Below are 22,632 nucleotides of genomic sequence, written 5' to 3' on the forward strand. Positions count from 1 at the left end.
ATAGTAGATTCTGGATCCATGTATGAAATAACCTAAGAATTTAAATCAACTTATCTGTTAAGGCTTTCTAGTATTTCCTAGAGACACTAAGGGTGAAATCCTGTATCTACTTGAGGATTTGCCACTGGGGGTCAGGAGAGCTAGGATTTCACCTCGGTCTTCAGACACAGAAAGTTAGTGAAAGTCTTAAAGCAAAGCATTAACAATAGCAAATTAACCTAATTAGAACTTACACTTTTTCCATTGCCAGATGTGCATTGTTGTCTTTTTTTTAATTTTTCTTATTTTTTATAGAAAAAATAGAGTATTTAAGGAGTGACCGTGACAAATTGCGGTGATTTTTTTGTGTTTGTGAAAATTTTATCTTTACATTCATTCAAGTTGATCTGAAATGCTACAAGACTAGAGGCCTAGAAGCAAAATCTACAGGAAGACTATAAAAGGCTTCTGGTCTCTCTATATTGCAGTCAGTTTAAAATAAAAGAAAGGTGAAAATGGAAGTCTTTTGCTGACTAGTCCTTTTTCCCCAACCAGATTTAAAACCCAAAAATTCAAAGGGGATGTTTGAATGTGTAGAGCATCATTTCATTGTTTGGTTTGCACACACAACAGAAGTTCACAAGCAGTAAGAAAAACAGAAAGTTAGCAACTGTGCATGCACCAAAGAGTCCCAAGACAGTACTCAGGCTTTTGTGTCTTTTTGTTTTGTTTTCTTTCACAGGCATTGCTAGTTCAAGAACGAACAGTCAAAGAATACTGGCACTTTAAGAGGAATGAAGTTTCCACTGTCATTTAAAACAAGCATTCAGGTAAAGCTAACAGGATCATGAAGCAGAAAGTAAAGTAATGCTAAACCAAATGCTAATAATTTAGTGTAATGTACAAAATTACTTAAGTACTTCTAAGAATAAGGATAAATTGTTTTTACATAATTACACACTTTGTCTTTGTCTTCTTTTTCTTCTTTTTACCGTCTTTGCTCATCTTCTCTTTATGTTTTCTGATTTCTCGAACTAATGTATAGAAGGCATCATCAACACCCTGAAAAAGACACAGGCATGCACACATTAAGCTCATATTAACAGCCTTACATCTCTGCTCAGGTACAGCCTGTTCTCATCTGACCCGAGCAGGCGAAGCGGGTTCAGCAAAAAAAGCTGCCTCCCAGGGGAGATTACACTGTCTTCTCCTTCCAGAGGCTTTTAACCTGTACCCTTGAGTAGACTCCGGGCTGGAGGAATTGCCAGGGCAACAGTCCTCTGTTCATGGAAGGGGAGTTGTCTCCTGTGACCCAAGAGGAACGCATCTGACCGCATCATGGTGCATGGGCAGAGGGGCCTGCAGGAGAGCTGACTTTGGGAGCGGGCTGCCATCATTTGAACAATTAATGCTGGCTACAGGCTGTTCCTCTCCTGAATTTGGAGAAGCACTGAAGCAGCAGCGCAAATTAAGTGGTTTGATGCCACCAACAGCCAGCACCCGCCTGCCCTCTTTCTCAGCTCTTCCCCAGATGGGGCTTACAGCAGCCGGCAGGTGATTCACTGCTCAGGGGTTGATCACAGATAGCCCATAGATCCAATTCCATTATTAAAATGGCAAGGAAAGTAATTTAGCATACTGCCCTCTTCTCCATCTCAAAGAGAGCCACATGTTGTTACACCTCAAACTAGAAAAGTATAAGTACCACAGGTTTAGATCATGGTTATGTGTCTTATTACTACAGGATAAAGTTGTGAAGCATTAGTTAGCTTTGTTTATGCTTTAATAATCTCTATGCAGCTTTAAAAAGTAAATACAAGTATTTATAGCAAGAATTCAATATCAAAGACATAGTTTTGATTAATTTACAGGTCATTTCCCAGGCACACATATAGTAATCACACCATGGTTTTATAAATCTTTATGTATGCAAATCAATCAAATCAATCCCATGTTCCAATGATTAATCATCATTTGATAAATCATTCCAATCAACTTACACAGTTAAAAGACACACGGAACACATTATCTATGGTGCTGTATCATGTAGAGCCATGGCTCCAATAGTCAAGCTACAGACATAAAAAAATGTTTCTCCACATTAAGTAGTTTTTCATTTTTTGTGTAGGTAATTGCAGCTGACAAAAACTAAATCCAGTCGAAAAGAGACCTAGCATATCTAAAAGCCTGATATGAACCACTACCAAGTACAATGTTACACAGTAAACTTCCTAACAACTTATCTACACAAAAGAGCTTATTGCCTAGCTTTCAGGTTGTTCCATACTTCAGTCAAGTACCCATGTTGTCAGTCAGCCTTTGCATTTAATAGCTTTAGTATTGACATTTACAAAATCACTAAGATAAACGTGATTGGGATTTTTCACTGCCTTATATTATTCCTTATATTATCTTTTAGTCAGATCAGAAATAGTTGTATATTGTTAATGTATTACAGCAGCCAACTGCACCAGTGTAGAACTGCGTTTCAAAACATAGCCCCACAACTGGCTGGCAGCTTCCTACCTCTTGTCACCTACGGACTGCCTTCAAGCTGTGAATAAAAATTAAACAACCAAAAGTGAACTCTAAAAATAGCACAACAAAAAGCCCCAAATCACCTTAGCGTTTCAGTCAAACCCCAAATGGTGATGAAACTTAATACAGAAAGTCCAAACAACAGTGAGGTCTTAAGTAGCTTCACTTACAAAGCAATGCTGCCAGTATAACCTAAATTTATTTAAAACCTTCCCATTCGAGTTCATAAAACATTTACAAGTAACTCATCCTTGATCAAAGTCCTTAGTGGGCCATCTCCCTACAGTAATAGCACACTTTTGCAAGGTCCTGTAATATAAAAAAATACACTTGCAAATAACTTACTCTGCATTTTAAAATACTATTGATCAATATAAAATTGATGTAGCATGCCTAATGGAAGAGTATCCTTAGTTCTGGAAAGGGTAATGTCCCCCATGAATCTTTGGAGAATTAGAAATGCTAGGTATTATTTTTACCAAGAGCTAGCGTATTTTGCTTGTAACTTCAGCATTAATGCACAATGTTTGTGTAATAGAACTGGTGACAGGTCCAAGGGTACTTACTGCAGTCCTCATCTCAGCCAGTCAGCTAAAAGGACAGTATCGAGACTCAATCACAACAGACAGAAGAATTATTTCATTCTTAGAACCCAAGAATGTATTAAAAAAACCTGTGCACAATATTCTTCTACAAGGCTGTTCATGTTTCCTTAAAAAATTACCTCTCAATACTTCAACACTCATCATTAATGTACTTGAAATTTACTCATTACAAGGATAGTCATTGGCCTTCAGTGGTGCCTTCAAATGAGACACACTGAACAAAAATTGCACCTGATGTCTTCCAACAAGCAACCCACCCTCATGAAACTGTTTTTAAAATACATTCAGAGAAAAAAACTTGTACAAAGTAATATCCATAGACTGTTATGGACCTTTAAACATATGACTTCAGAATTACAACCGAGATCTTTATTCTACCTAGGAAGTTGATGATCAGTGCAATGCAGTGCATGCTGGCCAGTGAAATACAGTGCATGTTGCAAAATATTAGAGAATTGACTTAGCTTTCATTCTTGCATTTACAGCTTTGTAGATCAAATTATTAAGTATGTATTTAGTAGTTTCGTCCTGCTGCAATTCCTCTTAAATTCAGGTAATGAATAGAACATGACACCGAAAATTAGGTTTAGACTATTTGTGAATTCAAACTGGAGAACTCAAGATAAACTGAGATCTTTGACTTTCCAGTCTGCAGATTAGATTTTAAATCTAAGTAGTGGATACTCTGTTTACAGAAGGTCCCTAAAGGCATCAATAATGTACAATTAAAGGCACTCAACCTTTCTAGTTACTTGTTTCAGTACGAGGGGACTGCAGGAGCTATTGTGTGCGAGCTTTTGGGACAGCATCAGATGTACTGAACAAGCGCTTTAAATCCAGGCTGGAGATTAGAAACTCAAAATTCACCGTGCATGCTCACAGCTACACCCCCTCACCTCCAACGAAGGGACATTGATGGAGCTTGCACCTGGCCCTTGTTTTCCCAAAGGGCAACTAAGAAAGACAGAGGGAACAGAAAAATCAGAACAGTTCCCCAGAAAACAGCCTGCTCCTGGCTGTAACTTTTCTTTGGAGAACCACGTGGTCCCATGACCATGTAGAATTCTGGACACATGGTTACATGGTTACAAGCAAGCATGAAACTTGGCATCTCACCTGGCTATCAATAACAAATCCTAATTTCATAAGGAATTGGGAATTCCTTAATAGTCCAGCCCCAAAAGTAGACCCGTAAATAACTTTTAAATTGTTGAACAGAGTCTTTTTAATATTTTTTAAATATACAATACATATATACATACACATATGTATCAGTCACAAGGAAGGTATTTTTTGTACACCTTTGTAGTATTATAGAAAAAAATCATTACAGTTTTAATCAATAATCTAGAAATTTTATTTCAAATATAGAACTTCTGTAACTCAAACTTTTTACTATTAACCCAGGTCAATCTGAATTACATTGTCTAGGTGTCTAATTTACACCCTAGAGAAACTTTTTTGTTATACTATGCTACATTTTTTAATGTAAAAACTTTAATGCTTTCAAGAAAGATCTTCTGAGGATTTTACATTGAATTCTAGAAATTTCTTCCTGTTAGTTGGAAATTACAAACAGAGCAAAAGATGTTATGTGTCATACAATTTCTCTGCTGTGTAACAGTTGAAGGAATAAATCTCTGGGAAAGCTTCAGTTCCTGGTAATCTGGGTAGTCAGTTTTCAGTTACTTTGTACAAGATTAATGTAACTAAAAAGGCATCCCACAAGCAACGAGAAGATAAACTGAATATTCCAAGACATAGCAAAACACTCTGAACCATCAAGTTTGATTATCCACAGACAAAAAAAGGAAAATAAATACTATCATTGCAAACTGTTATAATGAATATTTTTGAAGTCTAAAATCCCAGCTGACTTACACCATTAGGTGCTGCTCTCCTTAGCTATCTAGTATGCATCAGACTGAAGTAATATTTATCTTCTTACTGAATAGAAAGTAATACAAGCCAAACTGTTTTAAATGCTAGATTTCTTATTCCACTAGAACCATGACTGAACCACAGCAGTACCACAATAAATTTGGGATGCATTTACTCCACCTTACCTTCCTAAATACAAAGGTGGTGCAATGACTGCCAATACTATGTATAACTGACTTGAGTATAAAGACAAATGTTCCTTCCCCTGAGCAGACTCTTTAAATTCTAGAGTCTTACAACCAAGACTACCTTTTAAAGAGGATATGGGGGGAACAACAAAACACCCAAACCCCCAACAACATCCATTGTTGACAAAAGATTTGCCCCATCTGGGGAAATAATAAAAAAAATTTTAAAAAAATTAAAAATCCCGGCAACAACCAAACATGCACAAAACATATTTCTTTTGGACATAGGCAGAAAGTAAGTATCAAGCTGGTAGAAAGCAAGCATATGCTCGCTGAGCTATCAAGAAGGATCTTAAAATCTGAAAAGATGTTTCCACGGGAAAAAAAAAAAAACAAAACCCAGAATTCCCACCATCCTCTTCTCACTTGGAAGTCAACAGAAAGGAAAAGCAGACAGGATTCAGGATCTCTAAAGTCCCAGTAAACAAAAAGAAATTCTACTTTAAGGTATGGCTATGTTAGTTAGCAAGACAGCAAGAAATGGCAAAGTTGGTTTTCAGAAGGCTACAGGAAATAGGCTTAAGCAATTTAGTTTATATTACTCTCATCAAAAGTAATCTTCCCAAGCTGCTATTAGCTGTTTTTTGATAACTAGTGGGGGAAATGAAAAAAAAAAAAGTCAAAACTAAATATAAACTAACTATTTTGATGGCATCAATTTTATCAATATTTGGATGCAGGACTGGGAAGCTTCATAACTGAAGTTCCCTTTTACCTGCAAAGGAAACCTTTGATACAACCAGTATCACAAAGTGTATCTTTTTTAAAGAAACATCTAAAGAATTATCTTAGAGCAGTCATTCATCACTTAAAAAACTGTGAATATAAGAAGCCTGAGCAGATCTAGTAAAAACTGATATGAAATAAAGGTTTTCCTCCCTCCTCTGGAAAGAATAAATCTCCTTTGTTGAAGGGAATATTCCCACAGCTGTGACAATCTCTTCATGATACAAGTCAAATTCCACTACCTCTCTGCAACATGTTCCTAAGTGTGAAAAAACACCTTGAAAAATGAATGGTGCAGCAACAGGTAAAGAATTAAGGGGTTAGTAATATATCTAAGGGGCCATTCTGATGGTTTGTTCAAAAAGCACTGGAAACTATGTAGACTGACACTTCTTCCATATCACAGTCTCTTCTCTTCTCCTCCCTTTTCTTCTTACAGTTGAACATAAAGATATGAAACATTTTTATGAGAATTTGGCAGGGGCTTTTTCCTTGAGTTCTGGGTGTTGTTTTTCCTTTGGTGGTTCTCCCCTCCCCCTCCAGTTTTATTTCACTGTTGTTTCCCTTCATGCCTTGTAAATGCTCTCAAAAAAATGGAAACCTTACCATTTTGTCCAAATCTGGATCACTCATGGCATTATAGCTGACAAGAAAAAAAGACAACTATGTATTTCTGGAAACAGTATGAGTAAATTTTATAAGCTGGGGGAAAACAAGGAAAAATTGGCATGGCGTAAGAAAAGGCCTGAGAATTAAAAAATCCCATATGGCAGCTACTAGTCAAATCCTTTGCTAGATTAGGAACCTCCTGCTTCTGCATCTGAAAACTATAAATATTATGATTCTCTTCCCTCAGTTCATCAACCTGAAGATTCAGTCAATATTCATTTCAACAGTATCTGCAATATACCTGTAATGAAACTTTTTATTCTTCTTCACACTCAAAACTAGGTCTCCAGTTCACAGATGGAGAGCTCAATACACAGTAAAGACTTCTTGTTAATCTATTTATTGAAAACCCATGAAACAAAGCAAATCCATAGTACTTGCATGTTTGCTAAGAATATTTTTCAGGACTACTATACTGAAATCTGATTGGGTTTGTATCTTAAATTACATCTCAAATTAGCCATAAAATTTCTGATTTGCAAGACACCATCAATCATTTTTATTTGGCAAGTGATTTGCAGAACTTACCCTATTACATTACAAAACTTACCCTGTTACATTACAAGGCATTTTTTAATTTTCACGCACCCTGGAGTCTTTTCTTCTTTGCTGATTTTTTTCACTCTGTACTGTCGAATCTCTCGCACCAATGTATAAAAAGCATCCTCCACTCTCTGCATTGTAAAACACAACTCCTTAAAAAACTGCTTCATTAACAATCGTGACGTACTGGGACAGCCACGGCAGGGAGAAAGAAACCACAACAAAACCACTGAAATTATGAGTTTTACTTGAGATAAATGTGGATCTCCATTTATATATTTAAAATGCTGGGCTTGCACATTTTCTGCCTGATAAATATTCTTAATGCAATCAAGACACACTGAAAGAATTTATTGATTACTAATTAATGTGATTATCTACCCTTTAAGCCCTCCTTTCTTCCTATGCAAGGTTACACTTGGACAAAAAAAAACAACCAAAGCACAATTTAGGAATTATTTTCTTCTACTGCGTATGATGCTGAAAATAATACCGCTTGTGTTACTGAATCTTTTCATATATTTTTGCAGGCATGGGTGTATTTAGCAGGCACAAAAGCTTATTAAAGTGCTAACCAGTGGGTACTTATAAACACACACAGTTAACCACCAATTTTCACATCTTAGGCAAAGTGAGAACTTGTTACTGTTCGGACAGGAAAAGTAAACTCATTTATATTCTGTTCTTCATACAGGAAGTTCTGCTTTCTTTGCAAAAACTATTTGGAACAAACTAACAAAGTATAGAAGAAGTCTAACCAGGTAATTTCCTATGAAGTTGCAAAGAAAGAACTACAAAGTTACAAGAACACTAAATTTTGGGCAATATTATCTTTAAAGCTACTTTACAGAGCAAGTATATCCTATTAGATTTAGGGAAAGGGCCACCAGTCATGGCAAAGTGCAATTAAGAAACATCTTAAGTACAGTATATTCCAAAGTAACTTTCAAAAGTAATTGCTTATTGTAATTATATAAGTTATTCTTCCATCCAGAAAAAGCAACAAGTTCCTTATTATCATGTGTAAGAGCTCTGTTCACACCAATGCACAAGGCACAGCTAACCCATTCTCGCTGGGCCCAGCTCAGACAACTGCGAGGGTCCCATAATAACCACTAAAGCGCAAATAACTTGTGATGTTCTGCTGCTCAGATTTGCATCTGTTGGAGAGGAGCTCTTCGAGTACTCCAAGGATGATGCAGAGCTACATGTTTTAGGTCTCTAGTCTCACACCCTACCTTTCTGCAGCTCTGTGTTTAGGCTACTTGGAGATGATGATACAGTAAGCATTTAAAATTAAAAAACAGTATGAGGATAGAACATATATTCAAGCAAATACAAGACAAAGAGGTATGACCCCATCTTTAACATATAATACCTGTTATTTTAAAACAGATTACATCTGTGCATAAACCTAAAACTTGAGATAAATCTGTGACGATTTTCTTATAGCAAGATGCAAAATGTTTAGGCACAGCTTTTAAAAGGGACAGCAAATCTCTCCCCTGCCTTACTGTCAATCTCATTACTTGTCTCCTCATTCAGATCAACAGGGTTGTTAATACAAACTCATAAAAACAGAACACTGATGATTGTGGAGAACAGGGCAATCATTTAAGTCTCAAAACTTTATTACTACCCAAATGCACAATCTGGGCTTGTATTTGGCAGCTTTTCCATAAATTCTCTCTCCAACTCATCTCCATATGATGCCCCTAATATTTACTAAGCTAATATTTACTGCCAGTTTACTGCCATTTGCATGAACTGTGCCATAGGTTACCACATTTATGACTCACTCTTAGCTCACTACTGCTTAGCTGAGGCTTCTTCTGAACTATGGCCACTTGAATTTAAAGATTAAACGAATCAGATTTCTTGGACTGTATTTCTCCGATATACACAACATGCCCTGTTACAAGGCAGTGAAGTTTTGACGAGGTGGCAAGTCTTACATTCCAGGCCTGAGAGTTTGCAAAATGTAACTGAAGCCATTAAGAAACAGAAAAACCCAAGTAAAGCCCATACTTTCATGTTTTTCTGGAAGGAATGGAAGTTTATTCCTGAAGAGGAAACAGTAAACACTGATCAGCTGCTATGTGCCCAAGAACAGGCTGTACAAGAATCACTGTTTTTGCAAATCTACTGTTTTGCAGTAGAAATATGTAATTTGATTGTGAAGCTTACACATGAATCATTAGGTAACAATTCTTCAGTCAACATTTACTGCAAACTTTCCCATCACCAATATGAGCTGTAATTTGCTTTAGCAATGCAGAGAGAGATACAGACAGAGTGAGGAAAGAAATAGCTACTGCTGCCACCACCAAGAGGTCTCGTGAATACTGTCAAAAGAAATTATTCTCCAAGAAAATATGTAGAGACATGTTCGCTAATTTCATTAGCAGGAGGTGACATTTGGAAGAGCCAGGTACCAGTCTTATAAACTTAAGAAGTAATTTTAAAACCAATTTCTTTTAAGATTTTTTTTTTTACTGTTTTTTCCTTAAATGAGCATAGACCATACATTTAAAATACGATTAACCACTTCTATTAGCTGTCAGAAACAGACAGCAGATATTAAAAACTTCAAATATCTAAACAGCTTAAAGAACTTGTGACCTTAAGGCAGTGTTTTGAAGATGCTTTTGACTCCTAGGAGACAGACAAACATTCAATTTAAAATAGGATTAACTGCAAAGAAAGACTATTTCAAATACAAATCAAAGTACAAACAGGAATTTTCGCATGTTCCTCTCTATTAAATAGTACTTAAAGGAAACTAATGAAAGTTAGCCTTGACATCTCAAAAGCATTCTGTGACCACCATTACACAATTTATTACAGCTGGGCTCCTAAAACCACTGTCAAACAAATAGAAGCAAAATTATTCATGAGGACACAAGCAAAAACTACACTATTCACTTGCATAAAAGCACTCCTCCCAAAATAAAATTTGGTAGTGGTGAAGTTAGCTTGGCCAATACTTAAGAATATAAGCCTGCAAAAATCTACTAGTTTATATAACTTTTAGTCTATAGGTTAAGTCTAAATTTTTGCTGTCTCTTTTAGAGACATAATACTTCAAAGAACTGTTTGGAAACCACTAACATGAAGAATGACCACTACTTTGGTGAAGGAGGGATCATCTTATTATCTTGTCATGATTAAATACCATATATATATATATATATGTATCAGTAAATTCCTATTAAATAGTGCACAAAATCATAGACTAAAGTTAGGAAGTTACTCACTTTGCAGTTAAGAAGCGCCAGGAATTACAGCTGTCTGTCCTACCTGACCTCACCCCCTGTGCAGATGTATCCTTTTTTTGTTGCACCTATTTATCTTTCTAATAGGTAAATAATAAGCTTGTTTCTTCCTGTAGTCATCCAGCCAAAAAAAAAAAAAAAAAGGATGCCAGAATTTGTTTCAATGTTATCAAACCTTCTTATTTTTTATAAGGGCCTTTTTCTTGGGAACTAAGCTCTTTTGGAGAAGTTTTACCTTAGAACAAACAAGTGACATGAAAAACAAAATCCACCCACATTGTAAAGTCCAACAAGAAAGTTTTAAAATGGAACCTGTACACGTGAACCACATTAAATACAGCACGGACTGAAAAACATACAATACCATTAAACAGATACAGCATATCCCTAAAAGATACAGCAACTTGGTTCAAGCAAACTGTCTAAATTCTCACTTACTCATGAATGTCAACTGAGACATAGGAATGAAGCTCTGCATTACTGCATCAGACTAATCACAGGTTTTCAACGTAATTTCAGCACAAGTTTGGGGCCTAACCTATTGTACATCAGAGAGCTGAAATAACTATAATGTAATATTCTTAACATCCCTGTGATTTAGGTGAACTTCTTCATTACATACTTTAAAAGTGTGTTTAAGTATATATTCTTAAACCAAGACCTGACACTTTGGGAAATACTTTATCCACTATGCTTACAATAATGCCCTTTCATACATTTTTCCTGTGAATTCAATACTATCAGGACAGTTGAAATGTTCCAAGGAAAAGAAAATCCCACAGTCAAACCACACTTGGGGTACAGCCTTACAGCTTTTCCTTGTGTAACTGACAGGCAAATGGAAGCCCTGTAAAGAATACAGGATGCAGCTTTGATGGGGATAAATCTGCCTCTCATCTCTCATCTGATACTACTGATAATATTGGGAGCTGTACACTCATGTGGAGAGGGAAGAACTTGAATTTAAAGCTTATGACAGAGAAAAGCAAAATCAGCTTTCAAAATAAACCTAAGAAATTCATACTCTTCTGCATAAGGATTGTGAAAGGATGAAAGTGATGCAACATGCCTTATACAACCACAAGTACTGATAGGTGTTTACATTTAGAACTAGGACTATCATTATTTAATAAGACATGGACGGGCTGGAGTAGGTCCAGAGGACGGCCACAAAGATGATCAGAGGGCTGGAGCACCTCCCCTATGAGGACAGGCTGAGAGAATTGGGGCTGTTCAGCCTGGAGAAGGCTCCAGGAAGACCTTATAGCAGACTTCCAGCACTTGAAGGTGGCTATAGGAAAGCTGGGGAGGGACTGTTACAAGGGTCTGTAGCAACAGGACAAGGGGTGATGGTTTTAAACTGGAGCAGGGTAGATTTAGACTAGATATCGGGAAGAAGCTCTTCACTAGGAGGGTGGTGAGACACTGGCACAGGTTGCCCACAGAGGTGGTGGAGGCCCCATCCCTTGAGACATTCAGGGCCAGGCTGGGTAAGGCTTTGAGCAACCTGGTCTAGTGGGAGGTGTCCCTGCCCATAGCAGAGAGGTTGGAACTAGATGATCTTTAAGATCTGGTTCCTCCAACTCAAACCATTCTATGATTCTATTTTTCATAAATTACATTACATTCATTTCAGTCAGTAGTTTAATAAAAAAACACCTAAATCTACAACTTTATACCCAAGCTGTAAGGACCACTAAGTGAATGTTTCACTGATGAACTCAGTGATTTGTATGAAAACTTGCACAGGGATTTGGCTTAAAATACAACTCTTTGCAGTAAGTTGAAGTTTACCTCTTTATTGCCAGTCAGAATCAAATAAAACCAAATACACTAACTTATTTCTGCACTTCATTTCAGCGCTTTGCTCCTACTTTTGATCTTGTCTATGAATTTCTGCAAGCCTTAAAAACTCATTTAGTTGGAGTTTTGCTCATTGTGCATGAGCATAAAATGCCATCATTTTAAAGCGTCTCAGCAATCAAAACAGGCTATGTGGATAACTCCTTTCCATTTCCATCTCTCCTATCTCCTTCCCCAGAAAACTTCTGATGGCCTCCGAGCCCCAGCAGAAGTGGGGCATGGGGAAGGGCTGAAGAAAGATGCCTTCATCATGCCTTCCAAGGGCACTAATAATGACATTTCACTGTGATGGGAGCTATGTACAGGAAAGGGAAAGGTTCCTACTTTTAAATATTCATGGCAGACTTTCTTCAGACTCTAGAAGTTATCAGGCCACTAGCTATATCTGCTCATACTTAGAAGTTCTGCATGTAACCAGATAGGATTTTTTTATGTATTTATTTTTAGCCGATGACTGAACTCTGACCAATAAAAATATAGTCCATGCACCACATGCAGCTTGCTAAATGGTTTGAATCCCCTAATTAAAAAAAGTTACTTTGAAAGAAGGTGTGTGTGTGTATATATATATATATGCATATATTTGAAATACAACAGTGTGACTGAAAAATCGTGATATGTAAATACATATGTATACACAGATATATACATACACACATATGACTACTGAGAAGCTCTTGCTATAATTAAAAATTTATTTTAGTCTTCTCAAAAATATTTTCTTAAAGCAGCATCTTATGAAGCAGTTTCATAACACCACATGTTACGAACAGCACTGCAAAAGAATCAGTTCCAACTTTTGGAAGCCACCATTCTCAAGAGTCTTTTAGGCATCTTTATTTTAAAATCCACAAGATACCTTTAGGGACTCCAAGTCTGGAGAGGGTGTAAAACTCACCTTTGAGAAACAGAAGCCAATAGTGAGATCCTTTCCATAACACTTTGGCTGGTACCTCCAGAATATAAAGTCACAGATAAAAGCAGTCAAATTATAGATTGACAGTTCATGTAAGACTGATCTATTGTTCTCTGAAATAAGTACAAACTTCCAGCAGACCTCTTAAAAGTCCGAGATAAAAAAGCAGATACTACTTTGTGTAAACAAAGATTATAAAACTGAACAGGTGTGGTGATTTTTGAGCATGCCATCTTTCATTGGCTAGGCATGGTGGGGCTGCTCATAGCAGTAAATTGCAGGTAGAGTGCAAGAAAGAAGTCTTTATAAATACACCATTGTATCAAAATACTTTTAATAAAAGTGGCTATGCAAAAGGAATATTTCCTCAATAAAGACTGATGCTCTATAAAACAGACTGAACAAATTAAAATCCAGATGTTAGTACAAAACCTCTATTATCTCAAACCTCAAAGGTAATTTCAGAGTTCTTTTTTATCTTAACATCTCAATGACAGCCACCAATACAGGACCTTCCAAACAAGAACACCGTAATTACTCAGTCCACTTACATTCCACATTCTTCACAACACTTGTGGCCTAATTTATTCTCACCATTAAAGTTGCATAGTTTTGTTCTTTCAATCCTACCTAACAGAGACTTTCTCTAATGCTAAGACTTAAACTCTACAGAGAAATCAAAGATGTGCTTACTAATTAGTCCAGGTTTCAACTTGTCAGAAACTTGGGTGGGTGTAGCAAATTTGCACTAATAAAATATTATTTTTTTATGTCCAAAAATAACTTATGTACTGTCTATAAGGCAATTTTGCCAGGTGATGCAGTTGAATCTGTTTAGCAGTTACACTGAGCAGTTACTCAAATTGCAGTATTCTGCTCTTATTTGCATCCTTCTCCTAAACCTAATTCCCAATTCATAACTTGAACATAACACTTCTGATTATGCAGAGAGCATGAGTTATGTGGCCACTCAGGCCTGATCTCATTTGTACTGACAGAAAGTCTTCTCTCAAAACCACAAATCAGCATTCTTCAAAAAGAATGCTTTCTTCCAGAAGTACAGAACCAGTTTAATCTGTATGTGTAGAGCTTATCTTCTCAATACACAGATGTACCACTACGGGTGCCCTTGTCATAGCAAACCCTGAAAGAAGCACTGAAAGGACCCCGATGGCTGCCTCTCCACCTACACCAGTGGGGCACAATAAACCAACAGCAAGCTCTAAATTCTTAGAAGAGTATCAGTTTACACAAGCAATTAAGCCAGTAAATTCAAAAAAATACAGTGAATTGCTTAGCTATAAAAAGGTATATAAAGTATGTCCCACTAAGACTGAATCATTGTCTCAAATAAAAATTCCTTTTTTTATTAATAAAAATACTTAAACCAGAATAAACTAATTAGCTGCTTGTCTGCTTAATCTTCTTGCTGAGGGAAAAAAAAAAAAGGCATTTCACCTCTAGGTAGAAGTGTTTTTTATTCTATTAAAACCTATCACAACATTACAAATGCTACAACCACCTGAGAGAGGACAGTAACAGCAGGCCAGGTCTCATTCTTTGAGTTTGCGCAACCGAAGCGAATCACTCATTATTAAACAAGTACCAGTTGTGAGTGAGTTGACAGAAAGAAGAGACATCACAAGAATTTCCACTCTGGGGAAATGTATTGATATGATCAAGCAATTGTCAATACCTAGAAAAATCAGCATAATAATCCAAATGAGAGTTCTGCATTGGTAAGTTTTGAGTTTTACCTGTCTTGTCTTTGCTGATGTTTCAATGAAAGGAATTCCATAACTTCTTGCTAAATCCTGAGCTTGTTTTGTATCTACTGTTCTGGAAGGCAAATCACATTTGTTTCCTACTAGCACCATTGGGACATCTTCAGAGTCTTTAACTCTCTTTATCTGTTCCCTAAAAAGAGACAGATTGTATTTAACAGGTATTAAACATTTATATGACAGATTTTTTTTAAAAAAAACCCTAAAACATTAACATATTTCAACATCATTAATTTACTGCACATACACTATTAGAAGCCACTAAAAAATAAACTGACCAGTTTATAATCTTATTTTTCAAAAAAATAAGGCTGATATTCTGCAAACTACTATAGTTTGTTTTGCTTGTTTATATTTTTATTTTGTTTTTTAAGTTTTTAAACAGCTAATGCTTAAGCAAGCCTATGAAGCGCTGGTGAAAAACTTTACTTATCTCTCATATTCAGGACTCATACTAAATTTGCTAAGAAATAACACTTCAAAAGCATTACATCTGCTCTCTTGGTTTCTGTTTGGCTTGGGGAGTGGGAGCTTTTTTATTTTTGTTGGGTTGGTTTTTTTTTAATTGTAGACAGCACTATACATTTAGATGGGAGGTTTTTGAACTTGGAAGACCACTGGTCTGGTTCTCGACAAAGAGAAATTTGATAAGAGTCCTTTTAAACACTACTTAGGAAGCATCTTTAAATACTGCTTAGACATACTTGTGAAGAATCTCAAATAACAATCATTAATTTCATTACTTTGGCCTTCCCAAATAATCTAGCGGTATGTTCCTTAATTAGTATAGTCACTGTTTTCAGTTATTTAATTGTAAGCTTTCAGCTTTGGTCTGCAATGTCATCCACAGGTGTGTGGATGCACAGGAGAAACCCTAACATTCAACTCATTCTTGGCAATAAACTGGGAAGGTCTTACACAAATCTGCATCTCCCTCTTTAAAAAGAAGAATTCCACATAACCACCCCTATACTCCTTCTTCCCTGTACGTCAACATCCATCTTGGCTTTCTCCCTTCTTCCTCTACAACGAGAGGAAACCCATCTGTAATAATCTGATTAGATAATTAAGAGAAGTTTACAGTTTTTCTGAGAGCAAGATATGTTGGGGTTTTTTTTAATTTGTCGTTCCTTCTGCGTTCTTAACTGTTTTGTTGTGGGGATTTTTTGGTTGGTTGGTTTGGGTTTGTTTTTTTTAAGTCACCAGTACCAATATATTCGACCAGAGCATGCTACATATAATGAAATTTAAAAACAGGCGGGCTAGCTCAATTTAAATATAAATCAACAACAGTCCTGAAAGAAAGCATCTGCGTTCTCAATACCGATCTCTCCCCAGGTTAGTATGCAGCAGTTTTACCTCCCTCATTTGCAACAGTGCTCCCCTGACCCCGCAGCTGCTCCAGGGAGATAAGCCAGCAGCAGACCATTTCTGTCAGCAGGTGCCTGTACCTGTTTAGCTACTCACACCTCAGCACACTACACTTGCTGGTATACAGGAGAAAATGAAACTCTGCCATCAGGACAGCTGCATCTGCTGTCTTCAATTACCTTCAACTGCCACAGCATCCCACCTTAAATGAGGAACTTGTATTTGTAACAAAAATGTGAAGCCTCAGCTTATGAGTAGATGTTGCATTTGTGGGTAATACCAATAGCAAAACATTCCTAGACCATACAGCAACATAGATCTGACAGCATTACAAATGCTTAACTATGAAAAGCTTAATGTTACGTGTCTGGGAGTAATCTTAAACTGATGATGCTAAACTCGGTGATCTTTGGTGGGATTTGCATTGCCTGCTAACAGAACATCCAAAGAGAATTCAGTATAGTAGCAAGCTGCCAAGTCATAAATGATCTGGTACCGTAGTCACCAGACACTGCTTTTATTTCTACACTAGTGTAGCTGACAAAGAAAGCATGAGTTGAAATTTCTAACTAATTATTAAAAAAAAAAAAGAGAATATGAAGCAACTAATAAGAGGGTGGGTTTTAGTAATCATCCTTGAGCTCTGATTTTGTGTGTCTGGCTTCCTCACGCATCGGGTCTCACACATTACTCTTCTAGCAAGAATTCCACAGGTATTTCCTCTCCACCCTCAGAACAAAAGCTAACATTACTGTCTGTACACTTTTATTTGCACAAGTTTTTCCATCGTAATGCACAATTTTATCTACAGAATGAGCAGAGTTTACCTTGAAGACAAAACTTCACCATGAATAGGCAGAAATGCTAAGTCACATTAGTTTATATCAGAAGAGCTTTCAAGTATTTTGTCTCCCTAAATCATGAACAGGGCAGCAGATTTTCAGATTACCCAAAATTCCACACCTACAAATGCAGAAGTAAGTCGCAATATTGTCAATCTGCAATTTTTCTCTTAGATGCTATTTCATAAGAGATCATTCTACTGATAGTGGAAGAGCAAGCAACATATCCACCTTATACAAGAGTTAACCAATTATCTTTCAATATACACACCTATAATGGTGAATATCTTCAAAAGACTTTGTATTGTTTATAGCAAATACACACAGGAAGCCTTCCCCTGTTCTCATATATTGGTCCCTCATTGCACTGTATTCTTCTTGACCTGCTGTGTCAAGAATATCCAAGAGACAGGTTTCTCCATCAATTACTACTTGCTTCCTGTAGGAATCCTAAGAAAAGAAAAATAAAACATAAGCCTTGGTTAAGCAGAAACAATAAAATTTTGAACACCTATAACTCAGGAGATAAAGTTGGTTACTAGTAATCAAGTAACACTGAAAACATTCAAGAGTTAAAACCCAACCTCAGAGATGGGCAAATGACAGTGGGAGAATAGGTGTCCTGTATTTACATGTATATGAGTAATCCAGAAAGGGAAAGAACGCTGGAAGGACACATTCTTAGCTGCATTCTGAATCTTCATAGCAGCACACACACAGAAAAAGGAGTGTTGTTCTTATTTCTTACTTTGCACAAAAGGATAAAAATTACAAGTTGGATCCAGATCTAAAGCATCTCCGCTTTGTTAACAGAAGAATTGAAGAAACTTGGAATCCTGATTTTAAAAGTCTTGACTGTGTTTAACCTTACTCAGCTTACCAAATTATATTCTTTTTAGAGTAAATTCAGTCTTCATCCCATAGATGTTTACAAAAGTATTGTGCCACAACAATGTACAAAATACTAAACCTTCTGCTTTAGTACAGAAGTAAGACAACTCCAAAAGTCTATGCCACTGAAAAAGAAATGAAGTATAAAAGGACTCCAATGTTTGGGCCAGGAAATCTGGTTTGTATGCCTATGTGGGTGCATATAATGTTTTGTTATTAAGTTACCAGATATATTTTTAGCCAAGACAGACCAACACAGCCGTATAAAAGCCCTGATGGGTAGGTTCACAAGAGATGTTGCAACAAATTATTTCGATGCTATCAGGTCAAACTTTTCAGGTCACTGATTCAAGCAGCTAAAATGTGTACCAAGTTTCAAGCAACTAGATATTAATGTCTATTTACAGCTCTTTTTGGTGCCAGGCTTCTATGAGCACATAGCTTCAGTGATAAGAATATATACATTACTTTCCCAATAACATCTATAAACATCTATAGATTTGAAATACAGCCATGTCAATAAGCTTTAAAAACAGGTCATTGAGCAGTGTCATGAATTATTCTTAGTAAACAGGACTTGTAAGTAATAAAAGGTATCAACACAAAACCTTGGTGTTACCTTCTGGATCCTTTAACTGAAGATTAACACGATATTGCTATTGTTCTTTTTAACACTATACAGAAGCGAACCTAAACTACTGGGAAGAGAATTAAAGAATTAAAGTTGCTATTCTAGCCACCTTCAAGATGAATTCTGAATGATCTTCCTTCGTACCCATTTTAAGGCCCAGTACACCTACTCCTGTACACTTTCTATCTATTTTTATTTTTACACAAGGCCCTCTTTCCTCTTGCTCACACCAAAACACAAGCAGGGAATAATTGTGTAGAATTAGTATCTTAAACTAAGCAAACTATAGTCTCACATTTGTTTTGAGCCTTGATGACATTTAACAGTATTGTTTAAAACAATATTGACTGTTTACCTTGAAAATAAATGCTCACCTCCAGCATGATTTTGAAAATATTTATTTCACAGAAGTTCAAATTCAATGTTCAAGTAAGAAGTAGGTAACTTCAGAAACATATAAGCCATGTTTAAATATTGATACAGCTGAGAAAAATACAGAAGCTCCAACGTGTTTTCAGATAAGGTTAATATTCCAGCTCATTGCTTAAAGGGAAACAAAAAACAAAATCCACAAACTCCACACCCCCCAAAGGATGCATCTTTATTCCAATTCACTTAAATTCCACAGCAGATACCCCATGTCCTACGATACCTTTATCACAGTTCAAAGCACTAGTAGAACTTCTATTATTATACTCGGCATATTCACAAACCTTTTATTTTCTCTTCTTGCAATTTGACTGCTAGTCTAAAAATATGAAAAACATTTCCTGAAAAGCCTGTATTATTCCTTTACATCTTAGCACTTCAAAGGAAAAGAAATTTCCCTCAACCAAGGTCTAAACAAAAGCTTTAAGTAATTTTTATCAAAGAAAAATCATTTTTAAGAGAACAGAAAAATCACTTTCAAGAACTGCTGGCTTTAGCATGCCTACAACGTTAGCGGTAGCAGCAAAAACGCACCAGCACAGCACAGGTACAAAAAAGAAGGTACGCTTTGAGAGGACAATTGTTGCAACCACTTCTGGAGAGAAAACTTAGTCACTAACTAGAAAGTGGATTTGAGGCAGAAGGAAAAGAAAGATGTGGGAGAGAAAAAAAAATAAAAATCAAGTGTATGATTTCCTTCCGAGCTACTGAAATAACAAAGCTTTGCCTTCTCCCCTCGTCCCCCTTATTTTTATTTCCCTTGTAAAACATCAAATCTAAAAATCACATTTGTAGAGAAGAAAACTCGGGCACTACATTAGACATTCAGGCTACTGGGACCCCTACTCCCATCACAGGTATATTTACACTGGGATTCACCAGGATAAAATTTATTTAAGTGTTACTATACTGTAATAATTATAAAGTCTTGCAAAATAGAATGTAGGATATAACAAGAAATTATGCCACTATACTACTTGTGGCACTTCTGCTTCAAAAGGCAACTGCAGAACCCAAATGGCCAAAAAACAAAACCCCAACCTTCTAAACTATACATTTCATAACTTAGAAAAATCCAGTAGCTTTATGGCACATGAAGAAACATCCAGTATAGGGCTATCAAGTGAAAAACAAAATGCAAACTAGAAGTTAATTTCCAAGTGCTACCTGACTCCAAATATGAACTTGCATTTTTTCCCCAGTACACCGATTCAACATATCTACCTAAAAAGTTTTAATTGATCACATAACCATCTTTTATTTGCCTTTCATAATTCATAAAAATCACCATGAATTATGCTAAGGGAGTAATAATTCCATCTATTCACAAGCACTGATAAGAAAACGTGACAGGAAATCTCATCTATATGCTACCTACAGATCTAAAAAAACAAAACCACAACCAAAATAACCCAAACTCTCATTGCTTAATAAATGCCATCTAAGCAAGTAACTATTGCTTTGTAAGAATCTTTTTTTTTAACATTAAATCACTGGTGTAATAAACACAGCTACTAAGACTGTGCTATTGCTAAATATTGGTGGAAGTTTCACAGGTGCACAGGTCATGTAAGAACACAGACTTAAATATCAGTATTGTTAAATCAGCAAAAGGATTTTGCTAATCCAATTGAAAAGCCTCTGACAGGCAAGCAGGAAAACTGTTCTTTCTCTAGAACATTTAAAAGATGACATATATACAGCACTGAAACATGCTGAAGCTCTAGAAAAAAAAATAACTAAAAAGTTTAAATTAAGGTATCACAAATAAAGCTTTAAGAAACCTCGACCAGTAGAGGGCACTAGTCCAACTGTTCTGTGGATTAGGCCAGATTTACAAGGGTCAGTGCACTCACAGGTGAAAACACACAGAATTGCTTGGCTATAAATCTGTGCTGGGGCATCTACTTCAAATAAGATATGAACTTGTGAATCACGTATAAAGCATATATATTTAAATAACAACTGCCACCCAAACATGCGTTTATTTTAATCCATCCTGTTGATGCTCCCCTCCCCCTGGCCATCATCTGCTATGCTCAGATATAAGTGAATAAAAATACTCAAGCAGGCTATGAAACTTGACATTTTCCAAACAAGTTATTTGTTGAATCGTTAAGTCTATTCCACTGAAAATTGCAACAACACTAACATTTGTAAATGCATCTGTGATTAAGTAACTAGTATATTTTTTTCCTCTCTTCAACTTCATCATGCCTTCAACACAGGAATTCTAGAAGTGTTGAGTTTCATTTTGCTAAATCACAGGAAAAATTGAAAATTCTTCAATAACTGTATATTATGGAATCCATTACAGTTGAACACTGAACCCTACTCTGTCTACCCCAAAATATTTAGCTTGATTATTTATCTGCAAGTGAAAACAAGTACTTTGGCAACAGCTGTATGGCAATGAAACAGTAATAAGCGAGGAACAATAGTAGTGACACTACTGAACCATCGTAACTGTTACCATTTACCAGTCAAATCAACTTTAGCCTTATTTCCTCATACTGCGTTAAACCCACCCTACAGCTATTGTTCTCTGATCTGCTCCTACCACCACCGCTGCATCCACACAGGACACACAATCCTGACAACCAGAAGGGGATTCTGCCCAGACAAGGACTGAGGCATTTAAACCCAACTACAAGCCTGTTGCCTGTAACCCGTTTGCCACTCCAAATCACAGCCCACTCTTACTACAACTGAATTACTTCCTCCCTACGAGCTTACCTATGTGACCACAGCACTGCGAGCACACACACGGGGATTTACCACGTGAGTAGAAAGACAGAGTCTTTATCCACAAGGTCTCAGAATTTACAAGACAAAATCTAGTGCAGAGACAAGAACTTGTGGCAGTTGCAGATGACTGATCTGTTGCATGCAACAAGTTGTGGATGCCGGCAAAACCCATTAGGTTGAAGGTTTCTTTCTTTCACAAGAACATACAGATTCTGGACCACAGGACAGTGTTTCATTCACTCTGCACGCTACCGAATAGAAGTCACAGCTCTGGGATTTTAAGTTCTTTCCATATTTTCATTTTATTATTTTACATTAAAATATATTTGGTATTTCTCAAAATACTCAGCTTGAGGGATTTTGCCAATCAATAAGTGATTTAGAAATACTTGCGTTTAGCACGTCATCCTAAATTGTTTATGCAATTTATATGACAACTTCTAACACAGAACCTCCACAGTTGTTTTTGTAATGCGTAAACATGCCGCTGACCTATGGGAAACCCAGAAGATAATGAACAAGTACTACAAAGACCAACATCCTCCAAAGTTCTTTTTGCAGGAAAAAGTAAAAGCTTGTTCCTCTCAACAAATTTTGAGTGTGTTTTTAGTTTTCAGCGTTAAGCGCTCTTGTTAAGATTTCACATCTTAGTAATTCAAAGAGCTGTTCTCCAAGTGCAAGTCAAACACTCTT

General features: G+C 36.5%; 1 protein-coding gene across 2 annotated transcripts in view; it reads right to left on the reverse strand.

The window, feature by feature from the left end:
* Positions 1-271: 271 nt before the first annotated feature.
* KRAS (Kirsten rat sarcoma viral oncogene homolog) overlaps positions 272-22,632 on the reverse strand; it is a 23,899-nt gene continuing 1,538 nt past the window's right edge. The window contains exons 2-6 of one of the 2 annotated variants that reach the window (XM_009868862.1): positions 17,512-17,690; positions 15,001-15,160; positions 7,205-7,320; position 4,569; positions 925-1,041 (exon numbers count right to left, since the gene is read on the reverse strand). In XM_009868862.1, coding sequence (XP_009867164.1) covers positions 925-1,041; position 4,569; positions 7,205-7,320; positions 15,001-15,160; positions 17,512-17,690 — 573 coding nt within the window. Of the gene's footprint in view, positions 1,042-4,568; positions 4,570-7,204; positions 7,321-15,000; positions 15,161-17,511; positions 17,691-22,632 lie in introns of both variants that reach the window. The other variant, XM_009868863.1, reaches the window with a different exon arrangement.

Source organism: Apaloderma vittatum, unplaced genomic scaffold (genome assembly GCF_000703405.1).
Source record: "Apaloderma vittatum isolate BGI_N311 unplaced genomic scaffold, ASM70340v1 scaffold21404, whole genome shotgun sequence".
NCBI lineage: Eukaryota > Metazoa > Chordata > Aves > Trogoniformes > Trogonidae > Apaloderma > Apaloderma vittatum.